General features: G+C 42.7%; 1 protein-coding gene across 1 annotated transcript; it reads right to left on the bottom strand.

The window, feature by feature from the left end:
• Positions 1-87: 87 nt before the first annotated feature.
• si:ch211-212d10.2 (uncharacterized protein LOC557710 homolog) lies at positions 88-4,555 on the bottom strand. Its single transcript, XM_037115061.1, has 3 exons — positions 3,999-4,555; positions 3,276-3,391; positions 88-2,543 (listed from the first exon to the last, which is right to left on the bottom strand). Exons 1-3 carry the CDS (start codon positions 4,186-4,188, stop codon positions 2,445-2,447), a joined length of 405 nt encoding a protein of 134 aa, XP_036970956.1. The 5' UTR covers positions 4,189-4,555; the 3' UTR covers positions 88-2,444.
• Positions 4,556-23,222: the final 18,667 nt, after the last annotated feature.

Here is a 23,222-nt window from a genome sequence, read left to right on the forward strand (position 1 = left end):
AAGGGGGGACTAAAAAGTAAATTTCCCATTTCTGAATGAGATACGTGGGTTTAAGTCCACTTTCTATCACATGTATGACAATGTCGCTTACATACAATAATTTAATTTGTGAATCAAACAATACAGGTACAATTTCACATCTTGCATAAGTCCCAACAATAAATAAAAATGGTGACATACAACTGGTTGAAATTAAAGTGTATGCAGTCATTTCAACATACCATAAATAATTCACACAACAAACAAGAAACGAAATGTATCAAAAATATTCAAACACATGAAATAAAAGTAAGAGACGCGTAGCAAAAGGCTGACATGAATGCTCAATGTAATGTCAGCATATAGAAGTGTAGGAAACCTCTCCTGACTTGTGCAGAATCTTGAACTATGTTTACATGGACACCAAATAGCTGCATCTCCATTGTGTCTGCCCATTACCCCCCCGGCCACGAGGGGATGAGAATTACTAGTGTAATAAAGTCGCACGACGGGGAGCGCAGCAGGGAAGGGAAAATGAGCGTGTTGAGCCACGCTGTCAATGACACTTTCATGACTGCTCTCTGTGCCTCAGCCAGAAGTGTAGCTGACAGAAAATATAGTGAGTGACTGCGCTCACCACTGAGGAATAAAGAAAACACTCGCATCAGTGCACACACACACACACACACACACACACACACACACACACACACACACACACACACACACACACACATAAAGCTAGAAAAACACATTTCTCTTGAGTCAATGGTGCATTTCAGGTCGTGAACCTTCCCTCCGGCGCCTTGCTAACCGTTTCCTTTGAGTCCCATTGCGTCAGTACCAGACAAACCTGTCTGTGCGCAGGCCAGCAACGGAGAGAGACGCTGATGGAGACGGCTTTTGCTCGGACTGCCACCGGTGGTAATTGCAGTGCCCTTCATGTGTGTTCTGCTTGCTGGAACCACATGTGGGTTAAAAAACTGTCCAGAAGCACAAATTCTGAAAAAAAAGGAGTTTCTGTCGCGTGAGATCACTGGAATAAAAGTCTAAATTTATCCAAAGGCCACAACTCAACAAGTGTGACTGCTACTCTGTGACAATTTGAGGCCTCAGGTAACGCTTGTTAAAGACATGGAAGAGGATTATTGGTAGTAAAGAACACAAGGCCCAGTTCGCTGTCGGTTGCTAAAAAGACAACTGTCAGCACACGTTCACTATGACATGATTACAAATTTACAACGCTGAAAATCAGTGCAAGCTTTATATTCAGGAGAGGTGACAGGTATCAGTTCTGTCCATCAGTTTGGACATCAGGGAAAAAAAAAATCACTGGATTAGGTCTTAAATTATATAATGCAACAGCTCGGTCACCATGATATAATGTAAGCAGCTAAAGTTTTTTGCAAGCCACAGATACGACCAAGGCTGCCAAATAACCGACTGCAGTTTGAATCACACCACTGGATATTTTTAAGGAAACCTGGCGACATTCCCATCCAAAGCTTTGGGCGTTAAAACCAGGTGCTTTTAAGGAAACCTCGGACAATTCCAGATGACTGCCAGACAACTTTTTTTCCAGCTATTTGTCGTGGTGACCAGAACACGTATTTCATGCTAAACAGTGAGTTTGTCTTAAATCTAACCAGATGGGTTTTTTTTGTGCCTGAACATAAGCAGAAAGAAATAGAAAAATCATCTTAACAAACCAAAAGCTGAACTTCAGTTTTAACTTTGATGTTTTGCAGTACTTACAACATTTATTCTGCTTGATTGGGTTGAATGTAATAACTCTGATGGCGTCCAACGTTACTCAAAAACACAAAGGATTCATTTCAAGCATTCATCCCCTCACTGCAATAATGGTTTGAGCTGTGCAAATGATCATTCTGCATTCAATTAGAGACAGGATTTGGGAGAATTCTCTGTATACCAAATATTTGCTTGCTAGTGCATACAAGACCGGCAATAGATTGGCAGGAAGGAGTTTGAGAACACTTTCAGATGGTGGTTAGTGGGTTTCAGTTAAACATTTGAATGCCCAAAAATGAAATGGGCAAACAACTTATGCTCTGCCCAGAATCAAATATGCTGATCCTTTCCATAACATCTGCTGAGAAAAGTCAGTGTTCTGTATTTATGTAGCAGCATCGAGCTTCTGTCTGGTGTGTGAACAAAGTCAGCCGTGAGCTGTTCGTGCTCAGTGTCTGTGATGAGTCTCCACCTGGAAGGCCAGCAAGAAAAACTCTGAAACAATTTAATGATGTCATGCCCTCTTCAGACAATCAGATATAATCCTGAGTCCACAGCAATCTAAGTAGAAACAGTCTGCGAAAAAAAAGGACAGATAAGGCATAGGAATGTTTCAGATGGCTTGGGTTTGTGGAACAAGTCTTAAAAATAGCCAGAGTGGGGCTTCGCTATACAGCACAGCCGTCTCACGCAGGGCTGGAAGATGAGGTTGTTCAGCTCTTCGGATCCGCAGGGAAAGGCTGTAAGGAGAGACGAGTGGTGTGTTTTACATACACGTTGCCGTCCTCCAGCTTGACTTCATACACCTTTTGCTGTAGAAAAAAAACAAGACAAAAAAAAGCACATTATACAGAGAGATCTGGTAGAAACCCAACATCACGAGCCACTGTGGAAGCAGAGATAACTCACACAGCACATAGCATCTTGCTATCAACACTCACAGCATTGTGAATTATAGGATGTTGCAGCTCCATTGTTAACGTTAGGTTCATGTCAAATAAATAAACTAATCTAAATCTTAACATGCAAAAGAGCATGTGGGCTTACAGTGAATTTAATGTCAGTTGTGACAAGTCATGGTGTGGCAGGTATTTGCTGTTTTTCATCGTTCCCATGACAGTGGACATCACAGTGATATCTGACAAATGATTTAAGGAAAGGAAAAAAGATGACATGTTTATAGAAAGTTTGTGCAGGTCACTGGTGCGTGCATCCAAACAGCAGAAGAAGGGGGATGGAAAGATGTTTGACTGAAGAAAAAAGAGAGACAAAATCTCAACTTTTACTTATGAGCTTTGATTTTGATCGGCGGAACATCCAGGATGATTTGGCTACGTATCGCTGCAAAAGTTCACGGTAAGGTCCAGCTGCAGTCAGCAGGTGATGCTTAGTATCAGCCACAAAAATTCAGTTTTGGTTGAGGTCTGGCACTTTATTACACTTTATGTACTTTATGTACACTTCACTACTGAGAATAAGAAGCCATGTCACTGTTCCGGTGACAGAAAGAAATCAGTATTATGAAACAAGAACATCATATTTACCTGTAAGGAGGTGCCTGACTTCCCGGTTCTCAGCTCAAAGTCGTAGTCGTGCCAGGGGCAGAAGACCTTCAGGACCCCATCGGCCTCCTCGATGTCCCCGTCGCACAGAGGGCCACCTGGGAGACACGGGAAGCTGTTAATCGCATATTCTCCCTCTCCAAAACAGATGACTTGTGCCATCTTCCCTTCTAGGAAAATGTGATTTGAAGGGGTTTGCACAACACGCTGCGAAACTGATAAACCTGTCACTATGGACACGGTGGCCTGGCAGTTGTGGGATAAATACACCAGAAATAAACCAGATGCATCTACCAACATTCTCCATGTTAGGATGAATGCACTTACTATTGATTACACTTAGAACAAGATAGATAGATAGATAGATAGATAGATAGATAGATAGATAGATACAATTCACCTACAATCTCAACAACACACAATATAAAACAGACACGGGAATGGTAAAAATGATACAATACATACAAAAAAATACACACTGCAAGATTAAAAGGGGACAGACAAAATAAATCTGGAATCTAAATCTAGTGTTCAGGTCTGGTCGGTCTCTCTCCTCTCCTCTCCCTCCTGCCCACAGAATGACTGTAAACTTTGTGTGTGCGTAAATCTGCTCACTAAGGGTTAAATCTAACACTCTCAGCTCAGACCGAGTGTGTGGATGCTGAGGTTTTCTTTCTTTCTTTTTTTTTCTTTTTTTTTTTTTACCGGAATGTGCGCAGCGAGCATCCATCGCAAAGAACTCCCCCTTCACGTAGAAGAGGCAGACGTCGGAGCCGCGGCCGAGCGGGGAGTACATCAGCCGGCAGCGCTTGCTGGAGAGCTCCGCGGCCGGGCCTACGAGCCTCCACAAGCCGCCTTCCGCGTTCCCCTCGTCATCTCCGGAGCCAGAAGCCATAAAGAAGCAGCGAAATGAGCTGCTTTTCTAATCTGCCGCTACTACAGGGCTCCCTTTCTCCCCCCGCCGGTGTGAATCAATTGGTCTGTGGGAATGTTCCATATTAACCACCGGGGCCTGCTCGGTTAAGCGACGGTCGGCCGAGCGGGATGAGCTGCAGCCCGGCCAGCTCCTCAGTCAGCCATCCGGGACATCATCATCATCATCGTCATCATCATCACACGCGGAGCGGAGCAGTGCGGCCCGGGCACGGCCGCTCCTCATCCATGCATTAACGCCCGTCACGCCTAATAAACAAGCAGCACCGACACCCTTCATTAAACTCACAGATTTAATTTATAGTTTAACGGCCACGACTGCTCTAAAAAATAACCCCCGGAGCTCGAGCGAGCCAGCTGCAAACAATGGCCCGCATGCAAAGGAGCTTAATGGATAAGTTCACCCAAAATGTGAAAAAAACAAAAAAAACAAATCATTCGTCTACTCAACCCCATGCTGATGGAAAGTCAGGTGAAGTTCCAGGCTCCATACAGCTCACCTTATGTAATATAAGTCACCAGAAGCCCTGAGATCCCATTTGAATCAAAGCTGTGATGTTCGCTGCTGCTGCTGAGCAAGTATGTCAGAATGAAACCTTTCTGGTTAATGTGCACCAGCTCGACACACACACAACACGGCTGTAAATAATGTATTTTACTCAAATCAATTTAGGATTTCTTTCCTTCTGGGGATTTAAATCACGCTCAACAACCTGCAAGTATTCATTAAATGTTGTTTTCGGTTGTTGTTTTATGCTTCAAGATGAGTCCCCATCTTCTTTGGTCATTTAGGAGAATGCTGTGAAAGCCCCAGAAAGGTTTAGTGGACCACAAAACGTCTGACTTTCCATCAGCATTAAGGCGCATGGATTATGACTAACCTGCTGCTGATCATAAAATACATGTTTCATTATTAACGGGCCCAAACAAGCCCTCCCTTATCTTTGATCACAGTCGGTCAGTCACAAAAGCCAGTTGTTCTGTGTTCAAACCACGCAACTCTGCCCATTTTCTATACTTTCTTAGTTGGTGGCCCTGTTGAGTTTATGGAGAAACACTAAAATATAAGAGCAATGGACTTGTTCCCAAAGTTTGTGGTAAATGTGGAACATTACTTTTTATGTACTGCGCAAATAGTTCAAAATTATTTCTGAATGATCAGTTATGAAGCCCGTTATTGTTCTTCCACGGCCGACTCCATACTGTACAGCGCTCCAGACAGGTATTTGGCTGATTTCTTCGGGTTAAGTTTTCCACATTGCAGTTTCTTGGAACTATTACAAATTGTTTTATGAACTTTCTGTCCCCTCTGGTGGTTTAGTCGTAGAGCATACATGTCAACCGTGGGATTCTGTCACAACAAGGACAAAAAAAATCAGTATCAGTCAGCTGCAGGGCTACTTTATCTAATGAAACTTGATAAAACAGATAAAACATACAACCGCAGGAATTTTTTTTTTTAAAAGATACACACAGTAAGTCAAACCTCAGTCGGATTGACCTCAGTGAGAAATTTTATGTGTATGAGCCATCTGTCTTTGATCAAGGAAGATTAATGACTCTTAATTATCAGCAGTGTATAAACTGACCTTTCCACTAAGCACTGGAGCTGAACTCTGTGCCACCTACAAATTAGTCCAATTGGCTTAAAAACAAAACAACAAAAAAAAAGATTATCTGTATTTCTTCAACTTTTATTCGCTTTGTCTCCGTTGCTTTATTGTGCCAGTACTAATGCTTCTGGCAGTTTAGCCTACAAGTAATGTGAGTGACTGTCTAGACTGGAGTGATGCATAACAGAGGCCACTTGTTTCCTGACTTTGAGAAACTGACTCATGTAAAAACTGAGCGCAGTAATGCTGTGAAAATGTGTCACGGGGCAGGGGGAACGAAACGCTACTGCGTCTTGTCAAATGTTGGATCTTGGCGAGAGTAAAAATGTGAAGAGAAATCACGGAAGAGAAGGGAACGCCAGTGTAAAGAAACCTGAGCTAACTGACCGTATTCTCAAATATGCTGTGGGCTAAGCTAACAAACTGAAGGGTTGTCATTATTATACCTCACCCTACAAACATCCACTTATGACCGTTAAAACCTTGTAATGGAGTTGTGTTACGTCTGAATAAGGCCACAAAAGACTCAATATGCCAGCAGTTTGGTATGAAATCTAAATGAAATGGTCTGGCATGTCATGTTATAGTACTGTGCTTATCTTTATGTTGCTTTGAGAGAGATTTGCAGTATGCTATAGTCACACGACGGCCATTTTCCTCTGTCATCAGGGTGGGAAGCTCTGACTGTTATTTCACTGCTTCCTGACTGATCAGCAACTGCAGAGATGATGGATGGTGAAGATCTGGAGTTACCAGAATTCAACTCTAGCATTTTACTTCCATCTCCTAGCTAACAATAGCATCTAATATTGTTACACGATACGATACCAGAAGTGCAAATTAATTCTAAATTGCCAACCCAAATCCCGGACACACTCATTTTACCTTATTACCTGCAGTAGACGACCGTTAGCATGCCAGAGCATTGTACTGCTAATCGGTACCAGATACGCAACACGTTTTAGCCACCTAAAAAAAGGCACACCTAAAAAAAACAAACAAAACACCTTGTCCCCTTGAGTGAATGCTATTGCTACCATTGCATTCAGACAACCCTCTCATTTGGGACTGCATTCAATCGTAGAACCTCCAGGAAGTAGGTCGTAGTTCAAAGTTCAATGCTATCATTAGCTAATGGGTACCAAATATATTATTTTCCCTTGATATACGGCCTGCCATCCCTCCAGATTTCCGCTTACGATCTTTTCAGTTGCTGCTTGGTTGGGATGCTGTGAAATGATAACAATTTGTCAAATGAGCAACATTTATACAACTTGCATCCTGGAACACAGCGGCAACAATATCCTAGCTTTCAAGTCTCCCATTCTTGTGGAGGAAACTAACCGCCATGTGATTAAGGTCTATTATCAATATCACTGCCTTAACACATCGGTTCTGCCTTTATCATTGTGCAACATTTTGTACAGCGGAGATATTCTCCTTATTCTGTGCAGTGACATTCGTACCATACAAAGAATGCTTTCAAGTGTGTAAGAAATTACAGCAATGTATCTTCAGTCCTTACATGTCCTTACCAAATAATAATGTTAAAATACGTTGAGAAACAAGTGAGCCTAACACAACTTTTTAACATGAAAAATACATGATACGTGACTGTCAGATAATTTTCAGTGGATGGGAATATTTTGCTATGCAGCACAGGTACGTTTGACTCATGCAGCCTCCATTATACAGCGAGATGTAATTGGAAAATCATCAAAGGTGTTTATTTTCAATAAAGCTGCCAAGTATTACTTATTCCTGAGGTTATGAAATGGGTCCTTTGGCACCAAAAAACTTTACAGTAAAGTGGACAGACTGCAGCTTTGAGTTGGCACCAACAAACTGACAGTCATTACCAACAGCTCTGCACTGGCATGCCGAGAGGTGAGAAAACTGCAGGGCACACGCTGTGAATCAAATTAAATGAGGTCCAAATGATTTGAGGTTTTTTTTTTTAAAGGAGAAAAAATATAATTACAGAAATCAAATGATGTATTGTGGAAAATTTGAATCAGTGGGCTGGATGGGATTAATAAACAAGGGTGCAGGCGGTGAGAAACAGGCCAAAATGATCACAGGAGGATACTGCTGTCCATAAATTTCTTCGACTTCTTAATGCAGTGCTCGGATCACTGGACAGTGCTTGCACGAGGCAAAATTTGGTGTAGAGAGAGTCTGGCACAGATGAGACATTAGACTGCGAGTGGAGCCCAAACTCATCCATCATTAACTTCGTCTTGTCTACAACCCAGCAACCACCCTCAATAGTCTCCTAACTCATCCGCCAAGGATGGATGGAAGACCAACTCTCCAGCCAAGTGGTTTTCATTAAGCAAAAGCCTCAGCCAAGCTTAAAACACCAATACCTGCTTGATTTGCTCCTTGTTCTAATAGATCTTGTCGTTCAAGGGCCTTTTGTTTATTGTACAGATAAAGAGGAAAGTCTCATTTAAAGTTCCGAAAGGAGTCCATACGAGGATAACGCTATTGTTTGTCTGGTACTTGATGTCCACTGAAACTGTGGATGAATACCCATAATGTCCTTATTTCCCTTCAAATGCAAATCCAGACTCAACTTTGATGTTTGGTGGACAGGAAACTGAACCCACAACTGACTCCTGGGCCTTTTCCCAAACGTCTGCCCTCACAGACCTGCATTCCCAATAAGCCCCAAGGCTCTGCGCTGTCCCACTGTGAAAACGATAAGTGGTTGAGGGCCCTTTCATAAACGTTTCACCACTTTATGCACACTTTATATAAGTCTGCGTTGCTGCTGACTTTGCTGTCGGGAAATTACCCAGAATTCGAAGTCTTGTAATGTTTAAAATGCGGATAGCAGGAAGGCCGATGTCATCGAAAACAAGTTTACGTACAGCAACCAGCGCTGTGTGATTTATTTTACATTTCTGTCAGCATATTTCTGCTCTAAAGCCTCTGGTGTCTGGCCCTCAGGTGGCCACAGATCCCCCTTTGCCTGAAGTACCACATGGGTTCATGAAGCGCTGGCCCATGCAAAGCACTTTCAGCTCTTCAACCCTCTCACCCTGATTGCACCAACGATGTTAAAGGAACTGTATGATATTTTGTGAAACCTGTGTTTGAGTGTCTGTACCTGACTGAAAAACGTGGCTGCAACACATCTCCGGTGCAGACACGCCCTCACGTCTGCACTGCAAACGTGAAGCTGCAGCTAGCAGCAAGTTATTCTAGCTCAGAACCAAGACTGGAAACAGGGAGAAACAGCTGAAGCCTGGCTCTGTCTAAAAGTAACTCTGCTGGATTATTTCTTGGCTGGACACAGATCCTCCTGGAGTTCCTTCTCGTATCACCACAATGTGTCATTTTGACACGCAAGTTTTCGTGCAGATGTTTTGAATAAACAAGACATGTACGGTAACATGTATGTTAGTGAGCATTAGACTGTTCGGCAGATTTTGTTTCTTTCAGACAGAACCAGGCAAACTGTTCCAAGTCTGACATGTGTCTGATATCAATCTTCTCATTTAACTCTTGCAAAAAAGAACAAAAAACAAACAAACAAACAAAAAAACATATTTCTTGAACCAATACTTTAATCAAATTTTCAGTGCGTAGAGCCTAGGTTCACTGAGCCTCTTGCACTGCAGCACAACGAAATATCAGATCCTATGAGAGAGAACACTGATTAAGTTCAGAGCCTATAATACGTTTTAAGTCCAGGGAGTGGACAATACAATAAAAACAACAAATAGTAAGAAGCCACAAAAATCCCAAAATAAGTGCTGGGGGATATTGGATCATTTGTCAAGAGGGAAATCCTCCAGTTCTGTGAGGGATGGGACAGAGGCTAACGCCAAACTCTCTGCCCTTCAACTCATAAAGTTTCAATGGTTAGCGGGGAGACCATGGTCGAATCTTGTTCTTTATAGTGTTCATGAGACCGCTCTTTGATTTGTTTAGCAGTGTTTATGGGCGCATCAGGATACTGGAAGACAGGATCATGGTTAGAGAACAGTGTTTGCGCCACCTGGGCCTGTAAAATAGTCTCATTCTCTGGCTGTTATATGACCATGCAGAGCAATAATCAGATCTAATGACACAACATGGCTGCTCACACCATTACAGATCCGCAGCATTAAACTGTTGGCAGCAGTCGATGCAGACTGAAGGCATCCTTTGGCTTTTTCCGAACCTAAAGCTGCCTGTCTGAAGGAAAAAGGGTGAAGGCGAGAAGACTCATCAGACTAGATTTTGGTCTGAATAATGGAAACTTGCAGAAAACAGGAGAATGTGCAGACCTCTCACTGTTAATTGGCAACCAACTTTAAAATGTGACGTGTAGCCTTATTGTGATTTAGCTACTTCAAGGTCAGTCATTTCCTGTGTTGTTTCCCTTCCTCTATCACTCAGGATTATTTGTGCGGATCAAAATTCAAACAGAAACAAAGAACACCCAGTTTGAAATGTTGATTAATGGCCTTGTTTGTTTCTCTTGCGATTGGACCGAGTTCAATCGTATTAGCGTGATCGATGGTGCTGAAATGGAAGTCAGCGCCGACACTTCCTACTTTGTCCGTCCACATCTTTACAGTCTACTTTCTCAACTTGTCAACATACATCATTATGCAAACCTAGTTTGATATCCTTAATGCTCCGCAGCAATGTTATTTGTCATGTATAAAGGTTAGTGCTGACATTTAGATAGTGCATGCTGTTTTCTTGGAGATGTAATCTGACAGGATAAATGTGGTTCTGAAGTGATGCTGTACAGCACAATTTCCTCGGGCCTTCTGGGAAGCAGCATTCTGACAATACGGGAGACAGAGAGCAAAATTCAGACCAATTTTCCAAAACCTCGCATGACCTGCAAGCATCGTAAACTTTAGAGTGTTTTTCATGAAACAATTTGTGCAGGAAAGACATCCTTCCTAAGTGTGCCCACGAGACATCACGGACGTGACATCGAGCCGCTGAGTCATTCTCTGTAAAGTCTGCAATCCCCCTCCAACTCCACTGCATACATGTCTGCAGGAGAGATCAGACTATGCTACATTCCTTCCTTCATGTCCACAGTCCTGATTATATCCAGACACAATACGTCTTGTTCTTCAAGGTCCCCAGTTTAGCGGACGGACTGCGGGGGGAGGCGGTGTCTGAAGGGAAGAGCAGGAGTTCACCATCTGAAAATGCAGGCGTGTAGTTGTCACGATGCGCCTCTGTGATGACGGTTTTACTGTGTGCCATATGGTTTACATTGGATTGGGTTGATTGAAGGAAATGGGAGCGAGTAAATTCTGATGGTGATACACTGTGTCGTTTTAAAAAGACGCAGAGATTAATCAACTCATGGTTTGAGGCTAAACAGACATGATACAAACTGTATTGATACATTCTACCTGATACTTCACGAGGTTCATAAGGCCTCTGCATGCATCGTTGCCATTTCATGGAAGTTATTACATAAGAGGCGGAAACATCCCCAATCATGTTTATGTCTAGCAACATCGTCATGGTAACATCTGGCAGATATGAGTGATACATTTTCCTTCTGCTTCTCCTTACTGTATAAAACAAGTCGCTTTGTTTTGTATTAAATAAAGACTTTTCCCATTTTCATGTTTGACCCCTTCCTGCTGTTTGAGTGCCCCCTTGCCCCTCAGAATGGAGTTACAGGGAGTATTTGCTGAAATCTCCTCCTATGAGAAGGGACTATGAGAGGGGACAACCTCTCAAGGCCATCATACGTCATCAGTAGTCGTAGATGCATACAGTCGCAGCCGCACATTTCCAGTATGTCGTCCTCAGCTTAGGTGATTACTCCTGTGTTACTGTGGCTATTTTTCACAATGCCAACTGCCAGTTATCTGATAGAGATGGAAAAGTATGGACACTCACAATGTGTACACAACCTCACGCTATTAATCAAGTCATCAAATAAAAGAGAACATTGTTGTCCTCTAGCAGTGCTTTTTAGGCAACCGTTAGCAACCTATGTTCCGAACCTGCCAGTCTGCTCTGACGTTAGAGGAGCAGAAATACGTGAAGCAGCTCAACTGCTGGACTTCAGCTAAATTTTGGCCGTCATGTACCATCAAGGGGGGGAATTCAACATTGAAATCACAAAATCAGGACTATCATAGGCAAGTTAGCATTAACAATGTAACGCCAGTGAACTAGCTAGTTAACCACTTCAGTAAACAAGTCGTGTTTCATGCTTTTAAAGAAAGGAACCTCAATACACTGAGACAACAGTGAAATCTCATAACCCTCTGTTGGAATGCACCTCTGAAAAACCTCTGTAGGGCCATGTTGCCCCTCTCTTAACAAGAATCCCATAGGCATGAATGGGTACGCAGGGTTAAATGCCAGGGATATGGAGTGTATTGAGATGGCAGCCATGCTCTTACCTCAAAGTCATAGATATCAATCTGCCATGAAACGAAAAGAGAAGCCAACTTCCTGGCTCCCTGACGCTGCACTTAGGCACAGAGGTGCTTTCAGTTAATGCTAATGTAAGGATGCTAACATGCTCAAAATGACAATGCTAACATTTTAATGCTATGGGGGTGTAATTTTATCCATGCTCACCATTCTAGCTAAGTATGTTAACAGTTCGTACAGCTGAGGCTGATGGTAATGTGATTAGTTTAACAGGTGTTTGGTCACGAACCAAGGCAATACACAAAGCCAGTCTTTGACCAGTTAGTCATACTGGATGATCATCAGGGTCATTAGCAGTCATTGTCACTGCGCCATGGACATCTGTACCAGAGCTACGTGGAAATCCAGCAAATAATTGAAGAGATACTTCACTCGAGAAAAAAAAATCATGGCAGTGTTGTTGAGATGTTTAAGTCTGGAACAAAGTGATGACTGACAGACAGAGATTGCAACCCCCAGGGCACCAGCACTAGCGTGGCTAATGGGAAACAAGGGCCCCGAGGTTTTAGATGATTACACTCATGAGAGAGAGAGAGAGAGAAAGAGAGAGAGAGAGAGAGAGAGAGAGAGAGAGAAGGAGTCGGAGCAAGAAACAGATTTTTGTTCTTTCTTTCTTTTTTTTTCCACTTAATTCCGTGTCCTGTTTATTATTACTTTTTTGTGTAATTCCTGCCTTCACTTTATTTACCTCACACTGTCAGAATGTTTACATGCCGCGGCAATACTTTTCAGGACAATATGTCATGCCAATAAATATTCATTGAACTGAGCTGAGAGATTGAAAAATGACTATTAAACTACTTCGAGCACAGAAAATCAATAAAGTCTCAACAAACCTGCATACAAGGACACTCTCAAACACACACGCACACACGCACACCCTCTATAAAACATTACACACCATGATAAGCGTTCCCTCCGCTACACAGGACAGACTGTTCTGCTCACAGGCCTATAATCACTTGACTCCCTTGGTCTGCAGTCGTCTACACTCCAGACCTTCTGAAATACATCAAGCCCCGCCACATCAACATATTATTCATATCCAGCCCTGAGGCACAGCAGAGACCAGCAACTACAACAATAATTTCGGCTCCACCAGCCCATCAACCCCGCAATTTGTTACGCTTTGTGAACTGCTTCGCGAGGCAAATTGCCAATTTAGCCTTAATGAAATTATGACCACAATTTTGACCACAGCGTGCAGGTCTTTGTCTGCACAGAACACATCTGACACATGAAAAACAAAAATGATTACATCTTAGACCAAATACATGATGCATGATGGACTGGACAAAAAAAAAAGAAAAAAAGAAAGGCATTTGGACCACTGCATGTGCAAAAATTATTCACCTCACAAGGGAATAACTGTTGTTAGAACATTGCACTTAAAAGTGGCCCGTGGAGAAATGTTAAGCCTGTTCCCCTCTGTTGACTTGAGTCGGACTGTCTGCTGCTGCAGATTCCACCCCAGACTCTAACTAAGTCTTAGTTTTCCTCTCATGGATACTTCAGGCCTCACTGATCTGCATGTGTGCCATAACAGACATACTGCGCTTCCTGCAGGACATTATTACAGTCTGGAACGAGATGTATCGGAGACAGGACGACAGAGGCCAATTTCTCTCAAAGTAAACAAAAATGTAACTCGTGTGTGCTTCCCATTTTATTAGAGACAGATTATAAAAAGGGTCCATTTTGTTATGGAGACATTGCTCCCAGATGGTGAGCGCGTGAGACGCTAACCTCTCCATACTTATTTTGCTCAAGAGATCAACAGAAGCAGTTCAGTGTACGTTTGGCCTCAGTTAAATTCCAGCATCTGTAGATCCACAGTAACATGTTCCCCAGTTTCCGTCAGACAGGATGGTGTAATGGCCACAGGAGATGTGAAAGATCACTAAAACAACACCAAACCAGGCCTGTCTTTCACATGGTCACACTGAATGTAAGGATTTAAGAAAAAGTAAGCTCAGCTCTATAAGAGGCCATTAAATAGAACATGAAAGCAGAGATGAGATCTGCGTTGGCCTCCGGCTTCTTACCACATCACAGCAGTCGGTCCGACGGCCTCTCCAGCCAGGCCGGCTCAATGGGGATGAGAGCTGACAGGACTTATGGAGGAGAGATCGATTCGTAAGGGAGGACCCGTCCATCTGGGAAAGTGATCATTTCAGGAACAAAGGTCTCATGGAGTGAAACTCAGCATGTTAGCTGTTGTTTTAACAATCTTCAGGGAGACATGTGCAGTGTCTGCGTATATATGTAGGGATGACTCTATAGGGAAGAATTTGAAAACAATATTTGGTGTAAAAGTGATTCGATCCACACAAGGGTTCAAGATAAAATGATTCTGTTTAAGGGGCAGGCCAAAAAATACAGACATTCTTTAACCCTCTTGCCCCCTTTCACTGCTACATGCCTTTCAGTTGGATAACAGCTCAAACACTGAAACATCCTCTCTCACTGTCTAATGGGAGAAGCTCTGGGTTGATCAAAATATCAAATGAGACATATTATGCTCATTTTCAGGTTCATGATTTTATTTTGATTCACTACTAAAATAGGTTTACATGCTTTAATGCTCAAAACATTGTTGTTTTCTCATTCTGTCAAGTATTGCAGCTCTGTATCACTCTGTCTGAAAAACTCTGTTTTAGCTTCTGTCTCTTTAAGATGCCCCCCCCCTCCAAAATACCCAGTCTGCTCTGATTGGTCAGCTCTCACAAACCTGAGCAAGTACCACTAAAAACAACAACAGAGGAGCTTTGCTAAATCAGTTTGTACATGCTAAACTAGTCTGGAGGCATATCCATATGACTAACAAATTAACATTTATACTGCTTGTACTTTTATACTAGTTGTACTTTTACAAGGAGCTCTGACTCCATGTGCCTGGCTGAATAGTGATCACTACTTTCATTTGCATTTAAAAAAAAAAAGATTTCTTTAATGGTTGCATACATCTGCCACCTTCTAATCAAGGCCGACTAAAGCCTTGTTCTCTTTTCTTAAACCATAATTTGATATGTGCACATCCATCTGACAGCATAAACAAAATCGCTGTCACAAACAGGGTATGATAAGCTCTCTACAGCTCTGCAGTTAACCAGAATTGACCTGATGCTTTGCAAAGCTATTTTTTTTTTATCAGACAATACATCTCCTCATGGTGTTCTCTTAACAAACCATCTGCTTCCTAAACTGAAATTACTCACATCTCGGTGGGGCGTTGGTGTTGAAACAAGAACAGTGCGTATGTGCAAAGATCACAGACAAGCATGTAAAATATACTCGGGGACTGATCGAGAAAGAAAAGTTGCCCCAGATAACTCACTGCTGCTGACAAATCCTCGCCCTATCCACTGGGTCCCGTAATTGTACCCTATTTGACAGATACTTTTGAACCTAGTGACAAAATACCACACGCATTTTGAGCATAGCTAGAATAACCCACTAGAGGGGACAATAAATGAGCCCTGTTCTTTCTGCTTTGCATGCACTATATCTGAAACAGAACCAATTTAGAAGACAGAGCCAGCTAATAATTGCCACCTTTGGATAACTGAGTGGAGTATAGACCCAAACTAATCCTGCATAAACTTTAAAGGGGAGGCTTTTTGCAATAAAAACTGGCTAACAAACCTGATTCTGATCCCAAATGCACTGATGTCTGAACACACAATTTGTTCACAATCTGACACCAAATGAAAATGTCAGTTCTGAATGGTGTGCTCAAACATCCCATCATTCATTTCAGAAAGAAAAAAGCTGACGAGACATTGAGGAGCTGCAGTTCTGTTTTACCACACTTCACTAACATCTGGGGCAAAATTTTTCCTCAACCTCAGACACCTCTTGTCTTCCACGTGTTGCTATATTTCACTTCAGAGCTGGCAAATATGATAAATTGCACACTGAAAACTAGGTCGGGGCAGGAGCTACCTGGTTGGAATAACCTGCACATTGCCCAGGGAATCCTCCGTGCTTTCCTGAGAGTAAGCTCAGAGTATTAGATCCACAGTGGAACTCTAATTAAATGCTGAGTGTATTTCCAGCCTGAGATCTGGAAGGTTAAAGGTCCAGTCATTGTCCAGCATTCATATATCAATCAGAAACAGGAAATAGGATCAAGGTATTCTGGCCAGTGAACATATATCTGAAGAAATAAGCGATTAAAATGTCCACGTGCTGACGACGTGCTGAGCACAGAGTGATGTCACACTCCCATTGTGTAACTGTTATTATTGAGCTTCTCTGGATTTCTCTGGTGTCATTCTGCCATGTGTGCATGTTAGTGTATGTGAGCCCCCTCCCTTTGAAACTGCTGGACCTGCCCCATTTATAGACACAGTAACCAGGTGTGTGTGTGTGTGTATGTGTGTTCTGGCTTACACCACATTTGAGGACACCAGAGTCAGGATCGCATTTGCATGACAAAAAGGTCAACTTAACCTTCAACACTTCAAGTTGGTGGGCAAAGCTTGGACTCGGGCTGCTATGTATTTTCATGTGCATGCCATGAGAACACACACACACACACACACACACACACACACACACACACACACACACACACACACACACACACACACACACACACACACACACACACACACACACACACTGAACATGCATTAACATTCTGCCAGCCAGCCTCACTTATCATTACTTAAATCGTCAGGGGAAGGGAGGTGGAGCAGACACTCCCGTTTTTGTTTAGTTCTAACATGCTGGTGCTGAGCTGCGACCACTAGTGGTACACAATTTGGCTTTCTGGCTTGCAGCAGCCTGTCCTGGTCCTGAGCTCTCAGTCCAACTTGCTAACCAGGTGGCTAACCAGCTAACAGTAGCTGCAGTTGGCAGCAGTTTGCAGTTCTGCAGGCTGCCATTTCTAACATATTGAATCTTTAAGGAATGAGTAAGAACCGTGACATGACATTTTGCTGCTCAGACGACTCATGCAGAGGATGTGGTTAATGATACTCATCTTGTACTACAAACATAGCTGCATAGTTTCAAACCCATCTTAGGTTTTGAAATAGCGTTCTTTCAGCTTCTGGCGGTAAGATCAAATCATAGATAAACCATAAACTCTGAACATGACCTCGTTACATGGCCTGATTGAATTAATTCTTTAACCTCTTGGTTACTTTACTAGTCTGAAGGGTTCAGGGGGGAAAAGAGTGGAAAAGAAGGACAAATGAGCAAAACACTGAAATTACTTAAACAAATGGGGGTAATATGAAATTTCCACTTCCTCTGAGTTAAAAGTGATTTCTTGTATGGTTTTGCTGAATCTGTACTTATTGCAAGTCGTTTGAAATTGCAGTTATGAATATTTTTTAAAGAGGTGAATTCAAGCCGTCTCCTTTGCTCCAAATACCATCCCTCAATCCTGACTGCTTACCCTTTTTTTCCACAGGTTAGACTGCTTATGCAGCTAAAACTCTTCTGCAGAAGTGGCAGCAACTTCTTTAGTCAACATTTTCATTGTAAGCTTTTCTTAATATGCAACAACTGTGCAGCAGATTAAAGCATTTCAAGTGATCATTCATCACTACATCACTACAAATGTTCTGAGATGAGTTCAGAAAGATAAATTTAAACTGTGATACTAACATAGCTGATGCGGCATATGACCCAGCTTTATTTCACAATCTGTTTCACAAAGAGGGGCCTGTAATATGAAAGCTCTTAGACTTTGAAAGGAATATCATCATACTGTGACCGTTGCATAAGGCCAGACCTTTGAGACATGAATCATTATGGCAAAACAGGTTAGTGTTCATACTTTTAAGCATGTGAAACTAAAGAAGTATGAGGCGAAACAATGTTTTTTTCCAGAGGTCACAGCGCGCTTATCCTGCGGATGAGGCCTTTCTGCATGACAATACTGTGAATCAGTATGAGCAACAGAGTGCCGCAGGAGTAAGTCTTGAAACTCATAAATCGGTCACCACTGTTGCACTTATGGTTCCCTCGTCTGAAATCGAAGGGGTTTTTAGACTGGGTTTTCAGTTAAATGCCTGAAATAAGGCATGTGGTTAACACATGCGTAAGAGATTTTCACGTTATGTCCTACAACATAAAATATGCCAGTATATACCTTATGTTCGAATAATGAAGTGTTTACGCGACTCAAAAACGTTGATTGATGACAAGGTGGTCAAATCAGACTCCAGAAGTTGTCGGGGACATTAAAGACGGAGACTCGTCTATTCACTAGTCCGTCTTAACGGTTGACAAAACACCTTGTAGATAATTTATAGTGACATTTTTTTGACATTCATTTACACTCCAAAATCACAAAGTGTTGTTTAACTGTGAGGATTATCTTGCTGAACAAAATGTGTAAATATCATAAACATGTGTTTATCTCAGAGCTCATCATCATCAATAATCCAAAGTCCACTACAAAAGTCCCATAGGCTTTTTGTTGAGGGAACCAGAGCAACGTTAGAATCTGGGTTAGCCTACAAAAAAACTCAGTCACTGCAGCAAAACGTAACCTAGCATGTGTCTTTCTGTTAAAAGTTTTCATGGGCTACCTGCCTGTGTGCCATGTGTGTTACTGAAGGATTAACCAAAGGGCACAGCAGAGAATTCAGACTGCATTGTGGCTCAAGTCGGTTACTGTTTTATTAATTCTGAGATCGACGCAAGCATGAGCAAGCATTTCGTCACTGTGCAGCAACAACGACGTGCCTCACAGATGCAGGTTATAAAACACAAGCTTATATAACCCCGTCACAACCCCATACCATCCCTATACTCCCCCGACTATTCATGTACATATTGCATCTTGCTATGTCTTACTTTCTGAGGATGTGCACAACACACGGCCCAAATGGACTTCGAGGCAGCCATCATGGCTCACATGGCCCTGATTTGCCCCGCGAAATGGAGCCAGAGCAACGTTAGAATCTGGGTTAGCCTACAAAAAAACATTATCCGTGCAGCCCTAGAAGAGGATACACATTTGCACAGCATGTGCTGCAAGAAAACCTCACCACACAGCGTCTCATTACATGTACATCATTTGTCTTTTGTTAGTTATACGCATATAAGCTTCATATAAGTTTCTTTGTTGCATGAGATACGCTTCAATTTCTCTCTCCTTGTTTGCTGTCAACTATATTGAACAAACAAACATTTAGCACCGAGAGAGAAATGCTTTACACCAATCAAGCAAAATATCAGCGGTGACTAACTTCTAAAACCTACAAGATAATGATGGTCAATGATGCATGCTTTCATTTTCAAGACTCTAAGCAATCCTGAAACTCAGTCACTGCAGCAAAACGTAACCTAGCTTTCTGTTAAAAGTTTTCATGGGCTACCTGCCTGTGTGCCATGTGTGTTACTGAAGGATTAACCAAAGGGCACAGCAGAGAATTCAGACTGCATTGTGGCTCAAGTCGGTTACTGTTTTATTAATTCTGAGATCGACGCAAGCATGAGCAAGCATTTCGTCACTGTGCAGCAACAACGACGTGCCTCACAGATGCAGGTTATACCATCCCTATACTCCCCCGACTATTCATGTACATATTGCATCTTGCTATGTCTTACTTTCTGAGGATGTGCACAACACACGGCCCAAATGGACTTCGAGGCAGCCATCATGGCTCACATGGCCCTGATTTGCCCCGCGAAATGGAGCCAGAGCCAGGTCAGTAACCAGTAAATGTGACAGTGACAAATAGCTGCTATTCAGTGAATGACTGAATGACTGTTGACGTCCAGTACTCAACTATTAAATCATGAAGAAAAAGGGCACGATGAATTACGTGTATAACAGCGTGACAAAGCTGAACAAAAAATGCTTAAATATCCTGCTATGAGGCCACAGAAATGAACCACAGCTCAACAATTAAATGGCTCTGACTGTTGTATGTTTTGGAGGTAGATCACAAAAGTTTGTGCAATCTTTGTAACTCTGACTTAAAGTCAAACAGAAGTAATCATAGCGCACGTTTGTAGGGGGTGCGGGTGGTCCTCGGGAGCAAATGAGCCGCGTCCCATTCTCACCACAAAAACAACACATAAAAAGACACGCACGGCGCGCACCCGCACAGGCTCATTCAGTGTAGACACAGATGTGCACACACAAACACTCTGATCCCCTCATCTCTGATCGCAGCTGTCAGGAATCATCAGATAAGAAGCGCTCATCTGTTTTCTCCATTGAAAATTCTCCTTTAATGACAAACACAGACTGTCTGACTCGTCTTCCACCCCAAAGGCAGACAACTCTAAAGATACACACTCTATTGTTCTCACTCTCATCCTCTTTATCCACCTCCCGTCTGTCCACTAAGTATCCAAATACCTCCAAATACCTGCCTTTTCTTCTCCCCCTTGACTGCCAAATACCCAGAATACCAGTGTCCTTTTCCATCTGGTGGGACCAATCTATTCAAGGTTTCCTGTGTAAAAGTGAACACTGGGGAAATGGACATTGAGAAGCTCGGCCCCAATAAAAGGAATCCACACTGCACTGCAGACACTGAGTTCAGATAAGATATTTCTCAAAAACATACATCTTTTTTTAAAATCCCCACGTTGCAAAACACAGCAAAGAAGTCAGAAGCAGAGGAGGAGTTGTGGTCCGATACATATCTCTACTGAAGAAATAAAAACACTTTAGTTGGGTGAGAGCCTTTCTTATCTCAAGCTGAATACACCCAACCTAATCTGTATGTGTTACATTCACACATGAACACCCAATCCGAAGAAACCGTGTAAAAACAGATATAAAATGACGTCTTGTGAAAGCACGCCGAGAGTAGAGAAGGCAGGAAGAGTAATGGCTTAGAGCAGTGGTGTCAAACTGATCCAGTAAAGGGCCATGTGGGTGCAGGTTTTCATTCCAACCAAGCAAGAACACACCTGATTTGGATCAGCCAACCAATCAGCCAACCAAGCAAGAACACACCTGATTTGGATCAGGCGTGTTCTTGCTTGGTTGGAATGAAAACCTGCAGCCACATGGCCCTTTACTGGATCAGTTTGACACCACTGGCTTAGAGGATGGAGCTAAAAATCGAAGAGGTTGCCCATCACCCTGTTCCTCGGGGAAACTGATCTTCTTACAGTAACGATGAAGTTTCCATTCCTACCTTTCTCCCTGAAAATAAGACAGCAAAAAAGAAAGAAAAATCTGCTCATGATCCATCACAAAAAACACAAATGAACCCGGGGCTCAGCAGGCAATATGGTGGATATCATGACCCAATATGACACAGACTAGTCCTAACTTCCACATCTGGCACTTCGATCATTTGCCTCAGCTATACCGGGGCTAATGTCTAATATCAGTTTACCAATCCTATCTGACCCCTAGTTAGCCCTCCATGAAGAGAGCTGATAAATCAGTCTTATGCTGCTTACTTACAGACCTCTCCTGCACCACAGTGAAAACTTATACAGCACACTTTCAAGGGTCTGTTTTTGTTTCCACATCATTTGACCGACACGATTTTCTTTCAGTGGCGCTCCCTGTGGTCAGAACACTGGATCTGTGAGCTCACGGAGATGGAGAGACACACCGCAGAGGTATTCTGTGTCTGTACCTGTATATCTTAATGTTTACAAGAGAGAGGAGCTGTTTGTCGAACTCTGTTATATCTTTACATATACATTTATATACTGTATGTGGTCTTCAATGGCCGCACAGTGACTGTAGGAAGGGGCACCATAATATTGACGATACTCGCTCGATACATGCGACTCATGATTCATGTGCAGTTATGTAAATAAGTTAAAAAAAATTGTTATGCTAAATCGCTGTGCAGCACTTATCCACACCGGCCAACTGTTTGGCTAAAATACAGATCATACCAATCATGTCCTGTGAGGGCTTGCAGTAGGAAGGCTTTGAGCGTTGCACGTAGACACTAAAGGCCACATTCGTATGAGATGCCAAAGGGGAGGTGGTGGCAAAAGAAACATTGTTTTTTGATGACCTGGGCTGAGATCATGTGGCTAACTAAAGATATTTGCCAGTTAGCTCCCTGTCGTGGCTGCACAGTGGCCCAGTGGCTAGCACTGCTGCCTCACAGCTAGAAGATCCCCGGTTCGCGTCCCGGTTGGGACGCCTGGGATCTTTCTGTGTGGAGTTTGTATGTTCTCCCTATGCAAGCGTGGGTTTTCACCGGGTACTCCGGCTTCCTCCCACAGTCCAAAAACATACTGAGGTTAATTTATTATTCTAAATTGTCCGTAGGTGTGAATGAGAGTGTTGTTCTGGTTGTTCGTCTCTATGTGTAGCCCTGCGATAGACTGGCAACCTGTCCAGGGTGTCCCCTGCCTTCGCCCTAAGTCAGCTGGTATAGGCTCCAGCCCCCCCCCGCAACCCTGCAGAGGATAAAGCGGCGTACAGATGATGGATGGATGGAGCTCCCTGTCGTTGTAGGTCCCTTTAATATGCAACAATATATGTAGTGGGCGGTCCCTTCTCTGTATCTCTATTAGCTGAGGGGTCCTTGGCCTGGAAAGTATTGAACTTATTTAATAACTGGCCATTTGCTAAACTTCCCCTCTGAACCGTTATGTCAAGTAAGAGGCTTGACACCAAATCTAGACATCCACTTGCCTCTGAGGAAGCAGCAGGAGGGGCGATCCCTCGCCGACCCCCCACAGCAACCGGAGCAAAACACCAATGTTCCACCTCACTGCAGCCACACTACATTCATGTAATAAACATGACTTGAAACTTCAGCATAATTACTTATAAGTTGTGGACAAAAATTTCATTATGAGATTAATTTATGATTTTCTAAAGGACTGAAAATCCTGCCGATGTGTAAAGATGAGTTGATCTTGCAGACTGTTTAAAGCAGTTTGACCACTTGCCTTATTGATTAGTAAATATGTCAATGAAAAGGAGGAGGAAAGGCAAAGCTGCGCTGATCCGACAAACCACACTATTTTATGCAATAAATCTGCCACTCAT

Source organism: Acanthopagrus latus, chromosome 11 (genome assembly GCF_904848185.1).
Source record: "Acanthopagrus latus isolate v.2019 chromosome 11, fAcaLat1.1, whole genome shotgun sequence".
NCBI lineage: Eukaryota > Metazoa > Chordata > Actinopteri > Spariformes > Sparidae > Acanthopagrus > Acanthopagrus latus.

Bases quoted from the DNA above. Each gene is read 5' to 3' on its own strand.
- si:ch211-212d10.2 (XM_037115061.1), bottom strand. From the start codon at position 4,188: ATGGCTTCTGGCTCCGGAGATGACGAGGGGAACGCGGAAGGCGGCTTG. The intron at 3,392-3,998 runs GTAAAAAAAAAA...CGTGTCTCCCAG, and splicing joins TGCTCGCTGCGCACATTCCG to GTGGCCCTCTGTGCGACGGG. The intron at 2,544-3,275 runs GTAAATATGATG...TTTTTTCTACAG, and splicing joins AGTCAGGCACCTCCTTACAG to CAAAAGGTGTATGAAGTCAA.